The 24,040-nt window shown below is 33.3% G+C and overlaps 1 protein-coding gene across 1 annotated transcript; it reads right to left on the bottom strand.

Annotated features, from left to right (window-relative positions):
• Positions 1-13,344: 13,344 nt before the first annotated feature.
• Positions 13,345-16,233, bottom strand: LOC111387344 (probable WRKY transcription factor 12). The gene is made up of 4 exons (XM_023011902.1): positions 15,895-16,233; positions 15,659-15,732; positions 14,660-14,821; positions 13,345-13,789 (listed from the first exon to the last, which is right to left on the bottom strand). Exons 1-4 carry the CDS (start codon positions 16,219-16,221, stop codon positions 13,627-13,629), a joined length of 726 nt encoding a protein of 241 aa, XP_022867670.1. The 5' UTR covers positions 16,222-16,233; the 3' UTR covers positions 13,345-13,626.
• Between the last annotated feature and the right edge of the window lie 7,807 nt (positions 16,234-24,040).

The following is a 24,040-nucleotide window of genomic DNA, read 5'->3' as shown; positions in this document are numbered from 1 at the left end:
TATTGTGGGTACTGTGGTGTTGGTGAGGTTAGGAGGTAGTGTATTGATGAGTGTGTTTGGAGGTGTTTTTTGGCTGTCGTGGTGGTCCTGGTGACTGCGATGGTTTCTGGTGGTGGTTGTGTTGTTGGTGTTGGTTGTGGTGGATGCGGTGGTTGTGTTGGGATCGGATGTTGGATGTCTGTGACCAACTATATGGTCACGTCTGTGACTATGACCATAAATTGGGACATTAAAAATCGATCATTTGTCATTAAAAAGTAATTCGTGATCATCAAATTTGAAAATATGTGACATGTGACCCATAGTTTTTTGAATTTGTGACCAATGATGTGAGTTGCGACCTACAAAATTTTTTATCTGTAACTAATGAAATAATTTATGACCACAAAATTTTTGATGTGTGATCTCAAAATAATCTGTGACCTACAAAATTTTTTTATTTATGAGCTCGAAATAATCTATAACAAATTAATTCGATGATATGTGACCAATAAGTAAATATGTGATCAATAATTATGAATCTATGGCCCTTAATATTGTAACTGTGACTTTATTATATTTAATTAATAAATATTTTCAATTAATTAAACAGAAACATGAATTTTGAATTTTTAAACTTTATACCAAATTTGTGAATTGATGTAAAGAATACCCTTGAATTATGATTTTTTCCCTTTTGATATAGCAATGATAAGCATATCAATCTTGAGCTATCTCGATAGCTTGTATTTAATCATATATATTAGGCTCGAGAAAATGTTAATTTGAATAAACAAAGCCCAAGTTATTGATGTTGAAAATATTATCTTAATTTGTAATTAATTACGTTAAATATGAATTTAAATATTCTATTTCGTGTATGAATCCTAATATGATAAGGTTTAATTTAAAACTCTGTTTCAATTAGTCTTATCCAAGTATCTTATCCTACACATTTCCCACTATAGGGTCTAGGTCATTATTGCCTACACACACACACACATAAAGTTTGCAAGTGATATTGGATTTTAACTCGCAAAGTTAAATATATGATATATACGTATATTATGGCCATTCAATACCAAAAATATGATATTTATTAAGCTCATACTAGTTTCTAACTGATAAAGTTTGGTAAGCTCGATTAACCTTTCTTGCAGACTTTATGAAAATAAAAATTTTGACTACTTTTGTGTATTAAAATTAAATAAGTTTTGATCCACACAACATCGGACCAACATGATCGACTTCTAAATGTAATCAAAGGTACGAAATTACTTTATTAACTTTAAATGTCTTAATGTCATTTCATCGCTTAGCATTTGAAAGGTATTTATCATAATCCATAGTAAAATCGTTTGTTAACTGTTATAATGAACCTATCGCAATTCTTGGGGGAATTAGTATACTCTGGCCTTTTAAAATTTTTTGGAGGCTAACATGTGTACATGTGTCCGTATGTATATAGAGAAATTATCTAATGAACATCGACATTGATGATGTGTCAATCAATAAATTAATATGACACATCACCAGTACTTAGTATAAGATGAGCATGATACTTATTAGATCATTTTTCTCTCTGTGTGTGTATTTATATATTATAATTATGAAATTGCAGAATGCACACGTTTATAATTTTCATGTAGTACTATTTATGTCATGTGTATCTCTTTAAGTGGATATATTGTTTGCACATATATTTAAAACCCAAATAGATATATCTACCACAATTCAACGAGAGATGCTACAGGTATAGAAAACAGTTGACAGAATTTTTACAGAACAATACTTGGCAAAAATCATTGATTTTGGACTGAATATTGACAGAAAATGCACCATACAGATGCTGCACGTTATGGTACGCTGAGAATTATTCCAATTCAACACAATCATACAAATAAATACACTGAAACAACACTCCCCACATTCTACCTCAAGTATTCTGGCATCAAACCCTAGGTTAAGAAGAGTATTATCCAATATCCAAATCATTTGCAGTATTTTCAAGAACTTTCCTTTAATCCTCAGGTTTAAATCTTGTTATTCATATAAACTCACATTATTATATTTTGATCTGTCATCAAATTAATCCAACACCATAAACTCCGGTGACGATATTAAAAGCTGCCCTCGCAAAATTGTCTCTATCGCTGATGGGCACATGTGGCGATGTCATCCACAATAAGTCAATAACCCCATAGCTACGTTAACTTTTTGAACGAGCATTTTCTAGGGGATATTCTCAAAGTCCTGCTTTTAGTTTGTCCCCAACTTCACTTTTCTCCTTTAATTGTATATTCCAAAGTGACATCAACGAAAGCCTTTTCTAGAAAATGTTAATTATTGCTGCGACATCACAGCCTAAAATTCAATATTTGGAAAAACATTTTATGTGCTTTTGCATTCTAGAAGAAGCTTGAAAGTACACGGCCTAATTCTCATCCAATATAATATGATCAAAATTCAGAACACCATCAAACACGCAAATGTAACACTAATATTGAAATTTAATGTCTTAAATATTACGTGTAATAAATATTTATTTGTTTAGCTATTTCTTTGTGTAATATTTGTTAAATTTAATATTTTTCTTAAGGTATATAAATTTAAGAATGATGTCAATTTAAAGTTCTTAAATACATGAAAGATCTTTGGCACTCAACGACCTTCCTCTGACGACTCTTAGGCAAGTTAGGGGGTAAGAAGAGTGATTTATTCAAACTTATTAAATCTTTTAAATTGTCTATTTTAAAATTTTTAAGGCATGCACGTTTGTTTTTTCGCTAAATTTATGATATGTATTACGATAATACAAGTATAACATTTTAGACTTAATAATGGTATGTGACGAGTGACTTAATATTAATTTTTTGGAAATGGCAACATCTACCCACATGAATTTGATGCCTGACTTATCGCGAGCAGTACAAGAGTTGAGTAGATAGGATCAAGCACTTCCACTACAAAATGTACCTCTGTTTGTCCCTATAGCTAACTTAGTAGTTGAGTAGTTTCATAGGTACAATTTTTCTACTTTCGATAGTGATTCTGACCCACTAGCTATTGAGTAGTAGATTAGAGGTCTGGAGCGCATTTTTTGACACATTGCTTGTACTGATGCACTGAAGGATTATGCACAAAGTTTATGTTTGTTGGAGCAGCCAGTCACTTGTGGGAGTTTTTCTCACGCACTAAAATCGAAGAGTAGCAGTGTAACCTGACTTGGGAGCAATTTTTGGATGAGGTGATGACAAAATATTTTCCACGGACTTTGAGAGACTAAGGAATCAGAGTTTCTGCAACTTGGACAGGGAAACATGTCGCTTACTAAATATGAGAGGCAGCTTGAGCACCTATCAAGATATGTTCCACACTTGATAGATATAGAAGTTAAGAAGATCAGGACGTTCAAAAATGGACTACGCCCGGAGATCGGCATGATCATTATGTCTCATCTTTCACTTCTTATTGTGAAATGTTGGAGATAGCTCATGCTATTTCATATAAGAGGACTCTGTTTAAGCAATATGCCCAGCAGAGCAATGAGTTATTAGGAAAAAGAAAGTGGAATAATCAGAGTAATGATAGACGTAATTGGTAGAATAAAATATCAAGTATAGGAGTTCGTATCAGTGGGACATATGGGAGTATTGCACTTTGTCCTAAGTTTAATAAACTCCATATGAGTGAATACTTACTTGGGAAAAATATGTGTTTTCGGTGTGATAAGCCTAGAAACATTGCTTTCAACTGTATAGATCCTCCAAAGATGAAGGATGATGGTCAAGATAAGAACAAGAAAGATAAGGCCGCATCGAATCAGCATGAGATGGAGATTCGAATATAATAGTAGGTATTATTTTATTATTTGAAGTATCTGATTATGTTCTCGATTTGCATCCTCCGTCGCTAAGTCTAACACTATAATTATGAAAATATGTATTCTATTATTATCTGATATACCTGCTTATATACTTTTTTAAATTTGAAGCTACAAATTCTTTCATCTATGTATCCTTCATCACTAAGTCTAACATTGGATGTGAGAAAAAAAGATAATGTATTAGAGGTTAGTATTTCTTCCGGAAGAACTCTTTGCGCAAATTAGATGCCTGAGGCTATGAAGTTAGAGATTGATGGAAAGGTACTGTTGGCAGACTTATACCTTTTGGAAATGAAAGAATTCTAAGTTATTTTAGGCATCGACTATTTAGGACACAATTATGCGATCATTTAGAGTGTGTTTAATTGGCATGTAAAATATTATCTAGAAAAGAAAATGTTTTCCATCTTTTGTGGAAAATAAAAACCACCTCTACCCAAGGAAAATATTTTCCTTGAAAACATGGAAAATTAGGCATATTTTCAAAAGTTGGAAAATATTTTCCATGGAAAAAAAATAGCAATCAAACACTCCAAATATGAATTTGGATGGAAAATTGATATTTTCCATGGAAAATAAATGTAATCAAACATACCCTTAATGTCACAAGAAAGAAGTGTTATTTCATTGGCCTAGAGAGGGAGAATTCCATTCATCTTGGGACAAGGTTCAAGTCTCTATCTTGCCTTGTATCGGCTTTACAAGTAGAAAAGATGCTAAGAAAGGAGTCATGTCAAGATTCTTGGTTAATATCATCGGGTCCAAACATACAAAAACAACCGTTAATGATATTAACATTGTGCGAGACTTTACAGACATTTTTAGAAGATCTATTGGCCTTTCACATGATAGACGTGGAGTTTATAGTCGAATTTGCTAGAAAAAGTTTCATTCGATTGAGTGTATCTCTTTGGGGAGCTCCTGTACTTTTGTGAAGAAAAAAGATGTGAACCATTTAATTATCAAAAATAGATACCCGCTACCGAGAATAAAAGATTTATTCGACCAACTAAAGGGTACAACGGTGTTTTCAAAGATTGACTTGAGGTCTAGGTATCATCAACTGAAGGTCAAGGCAAGCTATATATCGAAAACTACTTTCAGGACTAGTTATGGACATTATAAATTCACTGTCATGCTTTTTGAACTGACCAATGCTCCAACTGTATTTATGAATCTAATGAGTTGAGTGTCCCATCAGTACTTAAACCAGTTCGTCATAATATTTATTGACGACAACTTGTGTACTCCAAAGAGAAGAAGCAGCATAGAGAACAACTCCAAGTAGTACTTGAAATGTTGAGGAAAGAGAAATTATATGCCAAATTCAAGAAGTAAGAAAATTTTGACTTGATTGAGTAGGATTTCTTGGTCATGTGGTTACCGCTCAGAGTATTGAGGTAAATCCAGCTAAAGTGGAATTAGTAACAAATTGGCCTAAACTGACCAGTGTCGATAAAGTTTGCAGTTTCTTAGGATTGATTGGCTATTATAGGAGATTTATAGAGTTTCTCAAAAATAATAGGGTCGATGACTCAGTTGACTAGAAAGGGTGTGAAATTTCAGTGGATGAAATATTGTTAAAAATGTTTTTCGAAACTCAAGTAGAGATTAGTATCGGCTCCTGTATTTACAATCTTTGAAGGTTTCAATGGGTTTGTAATTTATAGTGACGCCTCTAAGCAGGGTCTGGGCTATGTTCTAATGCAACATGGAAAAATGGTTGTTTATGTCTCGAGACAGTTGAAGTAGTATGAACAGAACTATCCAATGCACAACATGGAGCTTGCAGTGGTAGTTCACGCTTTAAAGGTATGGCGTTGGTGTCATTATCTCTATAGTGGAAAATGTAAAATCTATATAGGCCATAAGAATCTTGAATGCTTTTTCACACAGAAAGAGCTGAATATGAGACAGAGGATACGTTGAAGTTAGTGAAAGATTATGACTGTACAATTTTTTAACATCTGGATGTCGTAGATGACTTAAGTACGAAGATAGGACTGTAGATAGTAATTTTACCCACGGTATAGGAGCACTTGATAAAGGACGTTGAGAAACTGAAATTGGAAGTCATCATGTCATCGACTCAAACTACAACAAGAATGAAAGTGTTTATAATTCAACCTACTTTTCAGGATCGAATCAAGGAAGCACGAGATAAGGATCCATTTTTACAAAGATTAAGGCTGAGATTGATATAAATAAACGTATAGGATTTGATGTATTAGCGAATAAAACACTACATTTAAGGGAAGATTTTGTGTACCTAAGGTTGAAAGTATAAAAAATAGATATTAGAAGAGATTCACACTACCTCGTATGTTGCACTTTTAGGCTGTACAAAAATATATTGAGAACTTCGAGATACATTATGGTGGAGAAACATGAAGAGATGAATTGATCTATTTGTGGAAAAATGTATTGTTTGCCAGCGGGTCAAGGCAGAACATCAAAGACTATCAGGATTGCTGAAATCGTTGGATATTCTAAAATTGAAATTAGAACACATAGCAATGGACTTTGTAGTAGGCCTTTCAAGATCAAGAAAATGTCACAATACTATTTGGATAGTGGTTGATCATTTGACGAAGTAAGCCTATTTTCTACCAACCAAAGTAAATTTCAATATGGAGCTACTCACATAGTTATATGTCAGAGAGAGAGAGTCAGATTGCACGGAGTTCCAGTCACCATTATTTCAGATAAAGACCTGAGATTCACAACAAGGTTTTGGAGAAGTTTGCTAGCAGCCATTGGGACGAAATCAAAGTTTAGTATTGTTTATCATCCATAGACGAATGGACAGTCACAAAGAACCATTCAAACTCTTAAAGATATGTTGAGTGCATGTGTTTTGGATCTTGACAATAGTTAGGATACACATCTGTAGAATTTGCTTACAATAATATTTTTCAAGCCACTATAAGCATGGTCCCATATAAAGCTCGTTGTGGTAGGAAGTGAGATCTCCTATCCATTGGGACGAGGTTGGAGAGAATAGAATTTTGAGTCATGAAATCTTGCACGAACAGTTGAGATTGTTGATAAGATTAGAGCAATAATAAAGATAGCACACAACCGACAGAAAAATTATATTGATGGTAAAAGAAAGGATTTGGTATCGATTGAAATTAAATTTTAATCTAAATCAAAGTTAACAATTAATTTAAATAACATATTTCATAGAATACTTAACTTTTTAATTTTACCAAAATTGATTAAAAATTTGATTTTAATCCCTATCAAATAGGGTAAAATCATAATAAATATGAATTTTTTTCTTTTTTCTCTTGCTCATATTCTCTCCCTCGCGTCTTTTAACAAAGCCTTAACCCTTCCAATTTCTCAAAATTTGCCTATAATTTTTCCACAAATTATCCCATCTACTATAAATTTTCACTTTCTAATCAAATTTTCAATTAATGACAACTTGAATTTGCATTTTGTCCTATACAATTTGTGAGTAGAATGTGTCTGTATTGATTACATCTAATTAAACTTAGATTTAACAAATTGTATTTAATTGATTGATTATTAGTGTTGAATATTTGTTATATATTTTTCCTTTTGATGAATTGACTTGATTGTTTGTATCAAATATACTAGAAATTTTTTAAACGTAAATACGCATTTTCTTGTAATAAGCAAAATATTAATAAAATGACTATTTGAAATCAAATGGATGAAAATGATGAGCAAAATATTAATTAAGAAATATTTTTAAATGCAAATCTGCATTTTCTCGGGTCAAGTATGAATTGTTCAAACATTAAGAACAAAATATTCGATTTGTATAAAATTTCATTGCACCCCTCAGAATGTTTGCGTTCGTCCTTGCATGTACTCACCATTTTCCCTACCTCTTACAGGTTAGAATGGGTCAATGGTTGGCTGACAATGAGGTGCAGTTTTTGTGCTTGGATTTATTGGATTTAATAATTAAATCCACTGTAACATGACTATGGATTTTATTTTCAGCATTTATTTTAGTGTTATTTTGTGAATTTTGTTATTTAGGGTTTAGAACATATTTTATTTGGTTATGTTTTTCTATATGTTTTATTTAATATTGGTAGAATCAAAACTTCATATTGTGATATTTGATATGTTTATTAAATTACGAAATGAAACTTTTAGTAATGATTTAAATATTAAAATTTGAGTCGTTACAATTATTCATATGATTCAACAATGTACAATTATTCATATGATTCAACAATGTAGAATGGATTCATCATAACATGGAAAATATATTTAAGCACAAGAAAAATTAATAATTTTAGTACCTTATGGATGTCTCAAAAATGGGGACTTTATTTTGAATGAGATGTGAAGTATTAAGAACGGTTTTGCCTTCTAATTATATGTCCATTATGAAGGGAAAGTTTTTGCTTCATTATTACTCAAAATGTCAAGTGGCTGATTTCATTAGTCGGTCAAAACTAAATTTCTTGCCTAACTGTCAATCCAATTAAATAATTAAAATTTACTTAATATGTAAAAAATTAGACAAGGAGGAGCCTAGGCTTGATTTACTTAAAAATAGCGAGTCATAAAACTATAAGAATACAATTAAAAGAATATATCATATAATTTATTTTCATCTTAATTGAGTCATATATACATCATAATTAACTTTGCAAAGCACGTCGATCGTTTAGGACGTTAAATGTACATTCCACTGCAAAACATAATTAGTCACGAGAGCAATAAATTTATTAATTAAACAGTAAATATAACATTAGGGTAACCAATATAATTATACAGAACAAACGAACAATCACGAAAAGAGGCACGCGGTGTTACATCTATACAAGCCAAGGAGTACGTGTGTGGATGCATGCGAGGACTAAAATTAATTTACATTCATTACAAAATAGAAATATGTACATGCAGACATCATATGCATTGCAAGAAAATATGTACAAAGTGCATAACATTGAAAAACATAGAACTGTAGTACTAATCTTTAGGACAAGGAGGTCCATTTGGTAGATCATGGCATCCATCAAAGTTCTGGCCACAATTTTTTCTGCAATACTTGCAACATAAGTAACGCTCATCTTCTCGAACTCTGCAAGTACAGTATTCCTGAAAGTTGCACCTATTAAAGCATGCATTTGGAAAAACAATATTAGAATGCATGGTCGTTACTTTTCCGACAGTTGTTGTCGACAATTCTGTTATCAGCACGAGAATGAGAAACGAGGTAAGAATACAAGAATTGTTGATTGTGCTAGAGGCCATTTGTCCTCGAGTCATCACGTACTCCAATTAAGTTTGTCTTGAGAGTTCTGTATTACTTATATAAGAATGTAAAGATTGTTGTTATCTTGTTTATGTATTAAATAAATCATTTATATTCAACTAGTCAAGCCAGGATTCTGATTGAAACTATCTTTTAATTATCTTTTATTGAAAGAATTTGTCATTTTATTCCTTTACATGTCACAGATAAATTATAATATAGTAAGTGGTGGAATATTTTTAATGAAAACGACTTCATATGTGCTCATTAATGCACCGTCCATTATGGATGACTTAAGGTAATAGTTTAGTCTGTATTGTTCTTTAGTGATTACATCATCTTTGAGACGTCAGTAATATAACAATATAACGAGTAATATTTTAATTTATATATTTTCATTAATTTATTTATAACTCTCACAAAAATGTGGAGAAATCTTTATTTATCTTCTATTATTTTCAACAATAATTAAACTAATATGGTGAAAAAAAAACACACACACGCACGCACAAAAGCTTGGTTTCATATTACCTCAGGCCTATTCAGAACTAATGAGATTTACTTCAAAATAATAATAATAATAATAATAACTACTGATGAGTTAAATTAGTTGTCCGTGAATTTACTTATGTCTGATAACTTTGGACCACAGATATCATAATACACTAACTAATAAGCAATTATTTTTTACAAGGTAAAGTTATAATATTGGTTTTGTTTTTGGTTTTGTTTCATTGCGTATTTATCTCTTCTTATAATCTCTGTGTTACACAATGGAATCATCGAATCAAATGTAGACACCGAACTGGGTCAAATGTAGGTATTCTTACTGTGCTTACCTGACTTTCAAATGAGTATAGTAAAGTGCAGCTGACGCGATTTGTCCCTCGATCAGGCCCATCTGGTATTTGGTCAAATGTAGGTATTCTTACTGTGCTTACCTGACTTTCAAATGAATATAGTCAAGTGCTTAGCCCCCGGGCATAGCTTAGTGGTGCAAAGGACAGGAGTAAGGTTATCTCACGCCTTAATGATAGTCGCAGTGTGGGGGTTCGATTCCTGAAACATGAAATTTAACTCCTTGTAGGCGCAGTGTACAGGCAACTCTTGTTCCCTAGCCTGTTGGGACACATCTCGCGATTTACCTCTCTCACAAAACTCTAGAGACGGGACGGTGGGGTTCAACCTTTTTTTTTTTTTTTGAGAAAAGAGCAGCTGACGCAATTTGTTTCTCGATCAGGCCCATCTGGAAAAGGTCCTATTGTTCCATTCCAGCAGTATATATATATATATGTTTGTTTGTGGGTTTGTTTGAATTGAATAGCATTGCTGGCTTATGATAGTGTTATTGAAATTATATTTTAATTTATGAAACGTGAATAAGTTATGTATTTTGATTAATTTTATACTTATTTACGTGAAACATGACACATTTTGAGCGCCATAGTCAAGTTATCAATGTGAAATTATGAGTTGAATCGTTGATTGGCTTAGTTGGTTCAGTTTGAACTTAGAATGATGAAACCAAGACTTTATTATATAACACAAACCCATGACCACTTGAGTATTGAATCCATGCATGCTTATTACTTGTGTGGACTGTTTTTGATTTATAGGATGAAATTAGTTAGAAATCTTTCATTAGAAGTTTGAACCCAAATAAGTGTTCTAATAAAAGGCATTGCACTATGGAAAAAATCGTCATGTTGCATGAGCGAAGTTTATCCCATAAAAGATCTCAATATAAAACTCAAAAAAGATAAAGGATAGAACATGACATAGAATACACAGAAATTTTGAAAAAAATCAAGTGAATAAAATAAAAGACGCATTATATGCATGACTAAGTCTTGGAAACTCAAGGAGTTGGATTCTATTGGTGATTATTAGCCTTGTTGAAACTTGAGGCAGAGGCAATCAAAATTTTGGAGAATCATTTCAAGTTGAAGTGACTTACATTGGTAAGATCCAATCAAATTAGAGGGGAAAATGAGTTAGTATTGTGATTTCAAACTTAAAAATAAACTTCTATGAGAGTTTGAAGAACAATTTCAAGTGCTCATCTTACGAGTGAGAAATGAGATACTTGAACATTACGGATTGAGAATGTAATCAACTTATATGTTTATAGTGATTTACCACACACACTTAGATTTAACATTAGATAAGTCGATATTAGTCTTGGTATCATGAGAAGCTTTTCATAAGTTCTGCATTAAAAAACTTAACACGAAACGGCAAGCTATCTAACTATTTTGTTTACATAGTGTTTGATTATTTGATCAAGTATATGATTTTATTCGAGAACAACAAATGTTCAAATTTGAGGATATATTTGATAAGTATAATTTACGTGATCATTTAGATCGTCAAAAGTACTGGATATTTAAGTATGACATTCTTAAAATTGGGAAGCGAAAATCTTTATTTAATGAATGAATTGGCGCGATCACTATCTATGAATTGAATAAAGGTACAAAAAAAATAGATGCTTGAGCCACAACCCTCACATCAGCTAAATCAAAACCAAAACAGACTCAAAAAGCGAAGCCATTCCTTCCAATCCACTCCACCTTTTGGTCTTTCTGATCGACCTGGAGCATGTTGTTTAATACTGTGTAAATATCATTTATTTAGGAAAAAATTGATGTTTAACAATTTTTGTAGAACAAGAATAAAAAGGGTGAAAATGACATGATTTGTGCACAACTTGGAAAGTAGGGACTAAGGTAACATGATTTGGAAAATAAAGGACTCTAATTGCAATTTGGAAGGATTGGAACTACCTGGAAGATCTAAAATGTGACCAAGATGAAAAAGACGAATCGTTGGGCTTTGCAATCGCAAGTGCTAAATACAAATATATTGTGCCATGTCAAATTTATTACTTGTCAATGATTACATGTACTTACGAAATTTAACCGAATAACATATAATGAAAAGGAGATTTTTTTTCCAAATCCTGATGCTTGACACGTCGCAGTGTTAATTGATCATGATCATATTAGATCTAACCAATTGCCAAGCGGCCAAGAACATCACTTAAACCGACCAGCGTTTTGTGACGGGCAGGTTCACATTTATTCATTGACTATATTATCCAGTAAGCCTGTACCAAGTTGGTCCAGCCGGACCCATGGATCTCATATATTATTGTTTTTATTTTTTAATTCAAATTTTATTTATTTATTTTTCCTTGCTTGTAGAGCCATAGTACTCAGGTCCGTTTGATTGCAATGATAAAATTTGGGTGGAAAAAAAACAAATTTCAGGAAATTAAATTGACTAGAACATGTTTTATTGTGAATTGTCAATTAAATGTATTTAATTGATATTTATATATATAGAAATTTAGAGATTGTTTGAATCTTGTATTTACGGCATAAATCATTGATTATAGAAGTAATGTGACTAGGATTTCATAAATCATTCATTATGCAAGTAATCCGACTAGGATTGCATAAACCAACGTAAGATTGAAGTAACATTTGTGACTAATAAAATTTCACATCGATTAAAGATGAAAACTTAGACTACTTTATAAGGGTTTGAATTACTTCTCTTAATAAGATTTATCTTTTAAAATGGAACCTCAATTCTTATATTCAACGAACAATTTTATCTAATTAAGACCAAAAAAATGAGCAAATGGATTTTAAGATTGATTTGCTCAAACGAGACATTATCTTGCAGGGATATATTAAGAGAAAATTTTACATCGAATAAAAATGAAAGTATAGACCAATTTATAAATATTTGAACTATTTTTCTTAATAAGATTAACATTTTAAGATAGAACCTCAAATCTTAATACTCTTTTTACTCTCATATACAAACGAACACACAATTAAACAAGCTATTAAGTACGCAAATAGATCAGACCCTCATTTCTCGTCTCAAAGTGGGTCACAATTATTGTGACGTTAGAAACCCAGAATAATTTTATACTACAAGCCTATTTCAATTAGCTAGGTTTTCTTTGATTCTTCTTGTTGAACTTTGGCAAGTGAAACTTTCACTTCATGGTATCAAAGCTAGAAAGTAGGTATGTTTCGTGCATCAAGATTTCCTAGCCAAGAGAATCAGTTGATACTCCACGATGGATTTCTGGGTTACTGAGATTCGCATCCACGATCCTCTTTCTATAGAAAAAGGACGACAAGAAGACTTGTGTTCTTTTTTAGAGAGCTTCAAGAAACAACCATACTTGATAATTACCACGAAAGTATATTAACCACTATTAAAGGAATGGATTGAACTTGATGCCTTTTGTAATCACATCCTAAATAATTAAGAGGAAATCTTTCTGATTTGATTTTCACTTTGGTGAAAACTGATGCTTCAAGCAATCAATTTTACATGCCAAAACTTCAATATTTACTCGTATATATGTTGAGTGATTTCAACAAATCAAGCATAGCCAGTAAAGGTAACTAAAGCCATCCAAGCTTTCATGCAAGCTCACCATATAAAACTTTAAGCAACACTGTTTGCATCTTTAGACGAATAATTAGAATGAGGTGAAACACTCATTTTCAGATGAGTTTGAGTCATCGCAAGGAGAATGGTTGTGTCTACCTTCATACGTTGTTATTACCATTCGACAATCCTCTGATAGCCTTTCAACCCTTTTCTTGACTCGACAATTACTATATGTGCATCGGTAATAACTTCTGCAAATAAAAGAAAAAAAAATAAAAAATAAAAAGAGGAGAGGTTCAAATGTAAAGAAATAAATAAACCTGTTAATAATCAGCAGAGTTACATAGAAAAGCACGAAAACTCATGAGATTCTTAGTAATTATGTGTTACCAAAGAAAATATATAACTGGTGGGTATCACATAAGACTAGTTACTATAAATCATGTTCTCTGTACTTGACAGTTCATATCATCATTAATATCAAGAAACTGATGCTGGAAAAAGATTCATTTCATCATCACTATCAAGAAATTAATGCTGGAAAAAGGAATAGTTTCAAGAAAGAAATTGTCTTCATTCTTCTTTTATTGTTGGTGGAAATGAATAAGGAATATGAAATCCAAGTTGGTTTGTGAGGAAATTCAATAATGCAAACTTCCAAAGTTTGGTAATCAAGACAAATTTTTGTTTGTTGTTTGCTTGTAAATGAAGTGTTGTTTCGATAGAAATGACATTGCAAGAAACATTAGAACACCATAACTACGAGTCTTATTTATTTCCAATATTTTAACAAAAATTGAGACCCCGTAACAGAAAACCTTGTCGCACTTCAAAAATAAAAAAAATGTTACCCAATCACAAGACTCACAACATCAAAACTTGCTAGGGTCAACAGTTAACTGAACGTTAGCACATCCCATATCCTGGTATGTACAGATAACAAAATTATGCAAAATTTTAGGATATAAATTATTGGATAAACTGCAGAATATTAATAAACCATAGAGATGCAAAATAATATATTTAAATTTAAAAGTCTATATATGTAGTGAATTTTATAGTAATTAGGATATACACCTATAAAAATAAAAATAAAATAAAAAAATAAAAAAAATCTGAACCTGGGATGAAGGCTGTTCTTGACAATCTTCTGTCCATATTTTCTCCATTTGTAACCATCATCAAGCACATCTATATCACTCCTTGTCTGGAAACAGAACCTTGGCTCTCTTAGCTTTCTCCTCAACTTGCCCTTTCTCCTCTCTAAGGATGAACTCCTCCACCTGTGTATTCGAATTTGTATATTCATTCCATACAACTTTCTTTCATTAGCATTAAAACAGATGGTCGTAGGCAGTGTGATCGCTAGTGTATGGATTTGATTATTGAATGAGATCATCTAGGGTTGGTTTCCATGGGGGGCGGTCTCCCAAAAATGATAAGCCTTCCGAGTAAAGTTTTTCCTAAGAATGAGTCTTTGTATCATGGACCAGACACAGTATTATAGTGGCTCTAGCACTTGTCCTCGAAGAACATGCAAATGGGTGTGCACCAGCTGTGAGAAAGGATAGGATCCGGTCACCTTTGAGCCCCTGGAACCTAAGATTTGCCAGTGAGCTCTGCAACGGCGGGGAAAGAAAGTGCTTTTCTCTCTTCTTTCCTTCTTTTTTTTTTTTTTTTTTTTTGGGAACAGGCATCCACATCCTTTGTGAGTTTTTAGGCTCAACCAAAGAAGGTCGATGGGTTAGGATTTCCCAACCATATGTATATCATCAAAAAGATGGGAATGCAGAAAAAGAGGGGACATAAACCTAATCCCCAAAAAAGCAACAAAACACCAAATGTAATAAAAGCAATAAAAAAAAGTAGTGAATGAGAAGTACTAATGGGAAAGAGAAAGTGTGTGAGATGTTTCTGATTGACTGATTCAGTGATCCATAAAAGGATCTCTGATGCACAGAACAATAAAAAAGAAAAACGAAATTCTTTTGATCCAAATCGGTATGTATAAGAATCAATGATTCATTTGTCGTGTGTTAATCTTTGTTTCCTACGCTTCCCATCAGTTTCAAGGGCTAGGGTTTCTAGGGCTAGGGATTTAAGAGCGCTAAGATGCATACCATGAATTCCCATCCTCGTTGGCATTACCACTGCAGTTTTCATCATTAACAGCCTTGGGATCAGCTGTTCCTACCTATTAGTATTTTTCACCATTGATCGTTGATCCCAAAAATCGAAAATATTAATTAGTCAAACAAAATAAAAAATATGAAGCAAATAAGAAGGATGCAATAAGTTTATTGCACAGTTGCACACAGTATGAAGAAGAATTCAGACTGTATAAACATTCAAATACCTGGTCGACGTTAGCACATGAAGGTCGATTCAGAAGTTCACTATGGCTGAACCCTAGGGAGCCACCACTGCTGGCGTTGGTTGGCTTAATAATGCTGCCTCCACCACCGCAGTGAAGACGCCGTGGCACCGGAGAAGTTTGTGAGGGTGCCTCCAAAAAGCTGATGGCTTGATTATGATCCTCAAACTGTAAATACCCCATTTCATGAGGAGCAGAAAAAGAGAGCTCCTGCTGAAGATGATCATAATTGGGTGGTAAACCTATTTCTCCTTCCATTCCTGATTTAATTTTCGAAGAGTTATTGATGATGGATTGAAGAATAATCATGGACTTTTTCCTTCTTCTTTATAACGGGTGAATTTATTGCATGCTCTGAGTACACAATGTGGGACCTCGTTTCAGGAACAGTATTCATGACTCTCTTCACTGCAATGTACTTTCAGTCAACAAGTAAATTCTTAGAATATTTTTTCACGAGGAATAGTACATTGATAGAAAATGTATGATTGAAAAATAAAGATAATTTTTTGATTTGTATGTAATATTATTTTAATAAATAATGTGTGTTTAAAAAGAAAAGAGAGAAAAATGTATTTTGAAAAGAATGATAATCAAATTATAATTCTAGCTTTTGTTCGATGGTTATTAAAATTAAACTTTTAGTAGGTTTTCATAAAAGATTTTGAAATGTGTAAATGAAAAGCTATGGATTTCATAAAATATGTAGTTAAAAGTAATTGTTGATTTTAATTTAGATTAAAATTAATTATACCTGTAAGTGTTATGCCCTAGATCCAATCGATTTAGGTTGTAAACGCTTTTAATATATTTAATGCATTTGATTTTGGCGAGATCTATTATTTATTTAAATTGATTTTGTGATAAATAATATTAAATAATAGAATCCGAAGACCCAATTTTTAGGTAATCTGTTAATCACAAGGAGTTGTGATTGTGAGATACAAATTACATATAATTGGATCTTGAATAAACCATGGTCGTAAGTAATAACGAGATACGGATATCGTTAATACAGTTAGACCATCACGTGTGGCATTTCTTACTTGTGAAGTAAGTAGCTGATCTCACGAGCTAAAGTGTGGTGACACTTAAATGAACATGTGGATGTTTTGTTGTAGAACAAAACATTGGAGACCCGCTAAGAGATTCCACATGGATAACTATCTGAGTGTCAGTGGCTAATCTCTAACGTTCGGTAGTGGGATTAATCATTTGACTTGAGGTCGTCATAGTACCCTATATGAGGACAGTCATACTTTGGCGGTGTTGGATGTTGCTCTGAAAAGGGCCGCTAATACGACATCGTTCGGGTACGTCAAGAATCGTGTGAAGGTTGTGATTGATCAATAAAGGATTCGTCACTCTTAGATAGTAGGAGATGATCTGCGTTTCATTCAATTAAGTCGATGATGAAATCCTTGGCCAAGGTGTACTCATAAGTCGAAAAGGAGTTTTCGATTTATATTGACTTAATAGTGGAATGAAAGATATGATCGATGATCGAGATTGACACAATTCCATATCTCGTAATTGATCGGATCGTATTGACGAAGGGATAATAATTCCATGATAAACGAACGATTTTGGTTTTGTCATACCACGTGACATTTCCCGTCACATGTATTGCCCCGACACATTGCTAGATGTCAATCAGGGACGGCGGTTAATTGATTAATTTAACAATCGTTGGATAAATCAATTAATTGAATTTCTTATTTATAATCCCGAATTAATTAATTGGATTAATTAATTCACGGACCGGGTTTGATTAATTGGATTAATTAAATATTGGACCGGACCGGGCCGGGTCCGTTTGGGTTTATATATATATGCAGCTAGGGTTTGAGGTCCATTAAGTCATTCATTATTCTTGCTAGCACAAGAAAGAAACCCTAGCAGTTGCTGTTTTCTCTCTGTGTGGATTTCATTGGAGGCTGCACAATTGGACAGCTGTGGGAGGCAGATTCAAGCTGCTGGAAAGGAATAACGCGAAAGAGTTTGCAAATCACACAAAAGGTATATTTCTCATCACAGTTTTTATCTAAATACAAAGCTGAATCCTGAATGGGAATTGAAATCTGTTAAATTCCGCTGTGCATGTTTAAATCAATTCCCAACAATACCAAATAGGGGCCTATTGTGTATCATCTGCAGTTTTCGGTTTTTTTGGAAGAAATAATCTCCCTCCTACATTCATTTAATAAAAAATGTGCAAATTTTGATCGAAAAAAGAATTTAGTAAATCGATGAACATGTTGAAGATAAGATTTACAAAATTACTTTTACTTGTCTGAGAATGAGAAACAAGTAGTATATTTTATAGGGTAAATCACATAGGCCCTATCTGTGTAGCAGCGCCCTATTTTATATATATGTTAACGCAAAATTGAGCACAGACCCCCTATCAATGGGGGCACGTCCAGGGCCTATATTGCCCTATCCGTATAGCAACGCCCTATTTTATATTTATATAGAAATTGAAATGTGAAAATCATATGTTGTTACCAATAATTCAATTATAGACCAGCCCATTGAGTGCAAGCAAGACTCGCAAATATAATACAATTATTGACTGAATCCAAGAAAATATGAGTAACATGGGTTAGAACGAATTCAGATTTGGTTGTAAAATCTTTGATTTTTAAATTTTTTTTTTTTTAAATCTCAATGCATGCATGATGATAATATATTCATGAATTTTATCTCCTAAAAATTACGAAAATTTGAAAATTAAGTGGGGGGAAATAGAAAATGAACTTAAAATTGAGCAATGTCACCCAACTTTAATTTTTTTTCTTAGATGGTAAAAAGATTAAGGCGATGAGGGGATAGCCAACAAATCAAATCTCAATAATTGCTAAGGAAGTAGAATATATATCGGCCTTTCGGTGGGTTAGATTGAAAAGCTAATTGCCTTTTGGACTATGCACTTATTGGATTATTTTTGTTAAATAATCCGAACTAATTTGATAGTTTTTTTTCTCTTAAAAGCATGGTAGAACCTTGAAGTATACATAAAAAAGTATTAACACATCCAATTACGGTATTCATTGATATTGCAATAATTTATTTATTATTTTAAAAAAAAAAAAACCTTAACTATTGAAATTTAAATTCACATCGCTTAATTACGAATTGATTTTTAAGTTTACAATCATTGTATTTCCTTGTAAGTCTGTTTTAAGAGTATGTTCGACTCAATGTAGTTGTAGTAAATGGTATCCGAGTAAATACCCTTAATTACGAATTGATTTTTAAGACATGGCTTGCTAGTTTTTAATTATTTGAGCACTTTCCTTCTACAATATGATTAAGGAAAATACACATATGCCCCTTATGGGGTGATCGAGTTGGTAGAGTAAGTGAGCGCGTATATTTTTGGTCACGAGTTCGATTCTTCTTGTCAACACTTTTTCGATTGAGCCTGTCACATAGGACTTGCCTAGTGCGATTTACCTGGCTGGCATAGTTTGCAGGCTATTACGTTAGTCCGAGAGTTTATCCAGTGCGCACCTAGATTCGCCCGTCATAATTTTAAAAAAAAAAAAAAAGGGAAAATACACATATTATTGAATGTGTCGAAGAAAATATCAATGTAGTACATAAATATTCTTGTAAGAAATTATTAGTGGGGTCTATCGAGGTTTCCATCCATGTCAAAAATGTCAATGGAAGAAAATGAAAGAAAATAAAATGATAAGCCTCTGCCCTCCAAAATCCAGCCAAATCTGATTCCAATACATGCAATTGTCTACTCAGACCACCCTTCCCTGCAAAAAGAAGAAAAAACTATCATAACTCCCGCATTTCCTTTCATTGTCCATCTCTATATGTGTTTCTCTTGGTCTCCCACTTATTTTCAGCTATTTCTGCATCCAATCTGTGATTAATATTCCATTGAAAAGAAAGAAGATGAGGATCTTTTGTTCTGGTTTTGTCTGTCACCTATTATGAAAAGTTTATGCATTTCAGGTTTTGATGAAAAATTAATCCAGTTTACAGGTGAGAGACGGGTTGAAATTTGAGAGCACGTAGACAAAATTTGTGACAGCCACTGAGATATAGAGACATATACTAGCATCTCACTAACCTTGTCAACATCCTAGCACATATACACTCATCCTGCAATCTTGATACATCTTAGACTACAAATTTTGAAAGGCTCGTCGAAAAACAATAAAAATCGAGACCATTGATGATAAAAGGATGACCTTTTTAGCTAGCCATTTGTTTCTATGTTTTCAACAATGAATAACTGTCTTGAAAAGCAAATTCAAGAATGTCGAAATGTGTTTGACAAAGAACAAGACGTTGAAGTCCTCCATTATATTTCTGATGTTCAAGTCATTATTTGTATGTAACCTGTGACAGAACTAAACGGCTCGCATTTTAGAGCATAATTGTGAAATGTTATAAACGGTTCAAATAATTAATATAAATGAGCTGTAAATAAGTATATAGTACTTTTGATCACTCGAAATTTCTGAATTTGAAGTAAATTACGTGTTTAAAGTTTATAAACATAAGCTTAGATTAATAGAGTCATTTGTAAAAAAAAAATGACTAATGGAATCCTATTTGGACTACCTCTTGACATAGACGGATGTGTTTTTATCCCTCTCTCTCTTGACTATTTAGGGCCTATTCGGTATTAATTTTGAGAATTGATTTTTTGACTGCTAGGAGAAAAGTGGGGGCCATCTATAAGTAAAAAAATCAAAAAGTACGGTTGAAATAGTGAAATAAAGGTCAAAAAATCAATTTTTTGGATAAAAAAACCACTCTCAAACAGGCTATTATTTTTAATTTGGACGAGATACTAAAAGATCTAATTTTTTTAGGATTTTTCTCCTTGTACAGTAGGTACAGCCCCCTATGTGAGGGGCCTCACGGTAAGGCTGGACTGCCTCATGTGAGGGGGCTGTGAACGATGTTATGCACCGTGCTACGTGCAAAGCATCGTTCTTTTTTATACAAACAAGAAGAACCATGCTACTCGTACACTGACACCCGGGTGTACCAACCCCCTCACAATAGGGGGTTCTACGATTTTTTTTATTCATCTTGGCCCCCCTTTGTTGTGAGGGATCGTTCAACTCGGTGTACAAGTATCAAAATCCAAATCTTCCCTCTTGATTTTAGTAGATGTGCCTGATAAAGCAATGGGTATGGAGTAGGTTATGCAGAAACTTGGGTAGCTAGTGTAACAAATGTGTGTGCAATGGTCAAATTTTCAATTCAAAGAGACTAACCTTTCTGCTAAAACAGGCTGATTAGCAGAGGAAGTACAAAATCTTGAAGGAATATATAATTATTGAATTAAACTACTTTGTCCGAATTTTTTTCGATATAATGATTGATATCCTTGTTGACCTCGAAAATTGGACCTTCCATGTAGCCAACCGATAGCTACTCAACGTATTTCTCCTTGCTTACAATCAACGCACGGTCAGATGTACACGGTGGGACCAACGGGGGTGGTGGCGGTCGTATACACTCCGACGGACAAGTCAGATTTTGGTGGTCGGAACAGTGCCTGGGGGTTGTGCAAAATAACAATAAGGGGGAGGAGCAATTATATAAACTTGTTATGGAGTGCTATATAGTAAGAGTTTCATTACCTTTGCCTCTTGCCAAACCTTGGGTATTTATAGGTGGGATGAACCATTGGATGTGGGACACGTGTATACATCTGACGGTATAAGGCATCCGCTCTTAGGCGTCAATCGGCCGCGTCTGTAGAGTGAGCGGACAGCTTGTTTCTCTTGAGTTGAATTGACATAAAGTTGATAAGTCACATCAACTAGCCTCATGGAGACGTCAAATCAATTTATACCTTAGGTGCAAAGAGGATCTTGGCACAAATCTCTTTCTGAAATTGGCGGCAGATCTTCTCACAGGGGTCCACTTGGCCTAGGCCTCGTAGGCGAGGAGCTTCGGTCAGTTCAGCAGAATCGCCTATACCTCGTAGTGTGCTAGTAGGTTGTTGACAATGGTGATATCACTTCGGGAACACTTCGGACGGGTGTACATCAGGTCGGAATATGTGGTGGTGGGCATTCCGAGGCGGTTCAAATAGGGGCGTAACAATGGTCAAGGTCAACAGATTGCTACTCGACATATTTCTCCCTGCGCACAATCAACGCACGGTTAGACGCACACGGTGGGGACCAGTGGGGGTGGTGGCAACCGTATACACTCCGACGGACAAGTTAGGTTTAGGTGGTCGGAACAGTACCCAAGGGTTGTGCGAAATAATAATAAAGGGGAGGAGAAATTATATAAACTTGCTATGGAGTGCTATGTAGTGAGAGTTTCATTACGTTTGCCTCTTGCCAAACCTTGAGTATTTATAGGTGGGATGAACCGTTGGATGTGGGACACGTGTATACATCTGACGGTATGAGGCGTCCGCTCATAGGCGCCAATCGGCCGCGTCTGTAGAGTGGGCGGACAGCTTGTTTCTCCTGAGTTGAATTGACATAAAGTTGATACGTCACATCAACTAGTCTTATGGAGACGTCAAATCAATTTAAACCTTAGGTGCAGAGAGGATCTTGGCGCAAATCTCTTTTTGAAATTGACGGCGGATCTTCTGACTGGGGTCCACTTGGCCTTGGCCTTGGCCTCGGAGGTGAGGAGTTTCGATCAGTTCAGCAAGATCGCCTATACCTCGCAGTGTGCTAGTAGGTTGTTGACATTGGTGATATCACTTCGGGAACACTTCGGACGAGTGTATATCAGGTCGGAATGTGTGGTGGTGGGCGTTTCGAGGCGGTTCAAATAGGAGCGTAACAATCCTCTCACATACTGATGGATTCCGTGTGAATAAAAAGTCCAAAAAAGATGTGGGCCGCCTCCCATTGTGAGTGTCGGTCAACCGTTATGTCAAAAAAATTTGACTGTCATAGTATTGTTGATAATTATTAGCAAAACTTGAATCATATGTGCTATAATTTCTCGATTTGAGGAGTGACATAATTTCTTTTCTTTTCTCTGTTTTTAGGTAATTTGGGAAGGTAAAAAAAAGCTTTAATTTATACAAAATTAGAAGTTTAGTATACATTAAACCAAATACAATAAAAATTAATGCGAGAATAAGAGCTCATGTTATAGTTAAAGTTGAAAGTTATTGAATTAAATAGATGGAACCAAAATTATAACAAGTGAAAACAACAATAGAAAAAATGTCAACACCAGTTTGATTGATAATTTGCAGATAAAAAGCAAATAAATGGAGGATTGAAGTTTTTCTTGGGAGTTTTTTTAAATGAGTTAATAGGATGCAAGTTTTCTGTGGATCATTGTTTTTCAGAATTTCGAGAAATGGAGAAGTTTGAAGTTTTTTTTTATGTTTTTTTATTATGAATTTTAAATTTTTAACCAAATTCCAAAGATGAAGTTAACTCCACGTTTGGTTTAGCTAAAAATTCGATAAAATTAATTTTGAAAATCGCTATTTACATTCACAATTATTATGTATCTATCACACTTTATATCTATCCCTATTAAAATTTTAATTTTGTTAAAGAATATATATTATTTTCATCCACATCACATTCCAATGTTTTCCTTATTAAATTCATTCATTTTAATATTATACATTCACATCATTTTATATATCTATCTCATCATATTTCTTTTAATCCCTTCATATATTTATCCACTCCATTTTTACATATCTATACATCCACACCATTTCTATAAATTTATCTCATTATTTTTACATATCTACCCTATTTTAATTCCTACATAATCCTTTCATATTTTCAATCATATTTTCAATATGCACAATCAAATTTCAATAAACACAAATTAAGAATCTTTCGCATCCTAATTTCATCAAACCCACAATAAGGTAATTCTTATCTTTTCAAACTCTTCTTCATATATTTTTATGTCTATATGTAATTGCTCTACCGGTGTCTATTTCATTATTATTTTGACTTTAATTCAAAAGGATATTTTATGAATATTTGCGTCTTATAAAAACATCAAAAAGAATTTAATAAAAATAAATATTAGAAGATGGATTTAGAATGATATATTTTAATTTAATTTTATATATGTTTATTTAAGTAAATTTACTTAAAGTAAAAAATATAATATAATTTTTTAAAGCGGA

Source organism: Olea europaea, chromosome 3 (genome assembly GCF_002742605.1).
Source record: "Olea europaea var. sylvestris chromosome 3, O_europaea_v1, whole genome shotgun sequence".
NCBI lineage: Eukaryota > Viridiplantae > Streptophyta > Magnoliopsida > Lamiales > Oleaceae > Olea > Olea europaea.
Note: the sequence above shows the minus strand (reverse complement) of the source record. Positions and strands in the feature narration are given on the sequence as shown.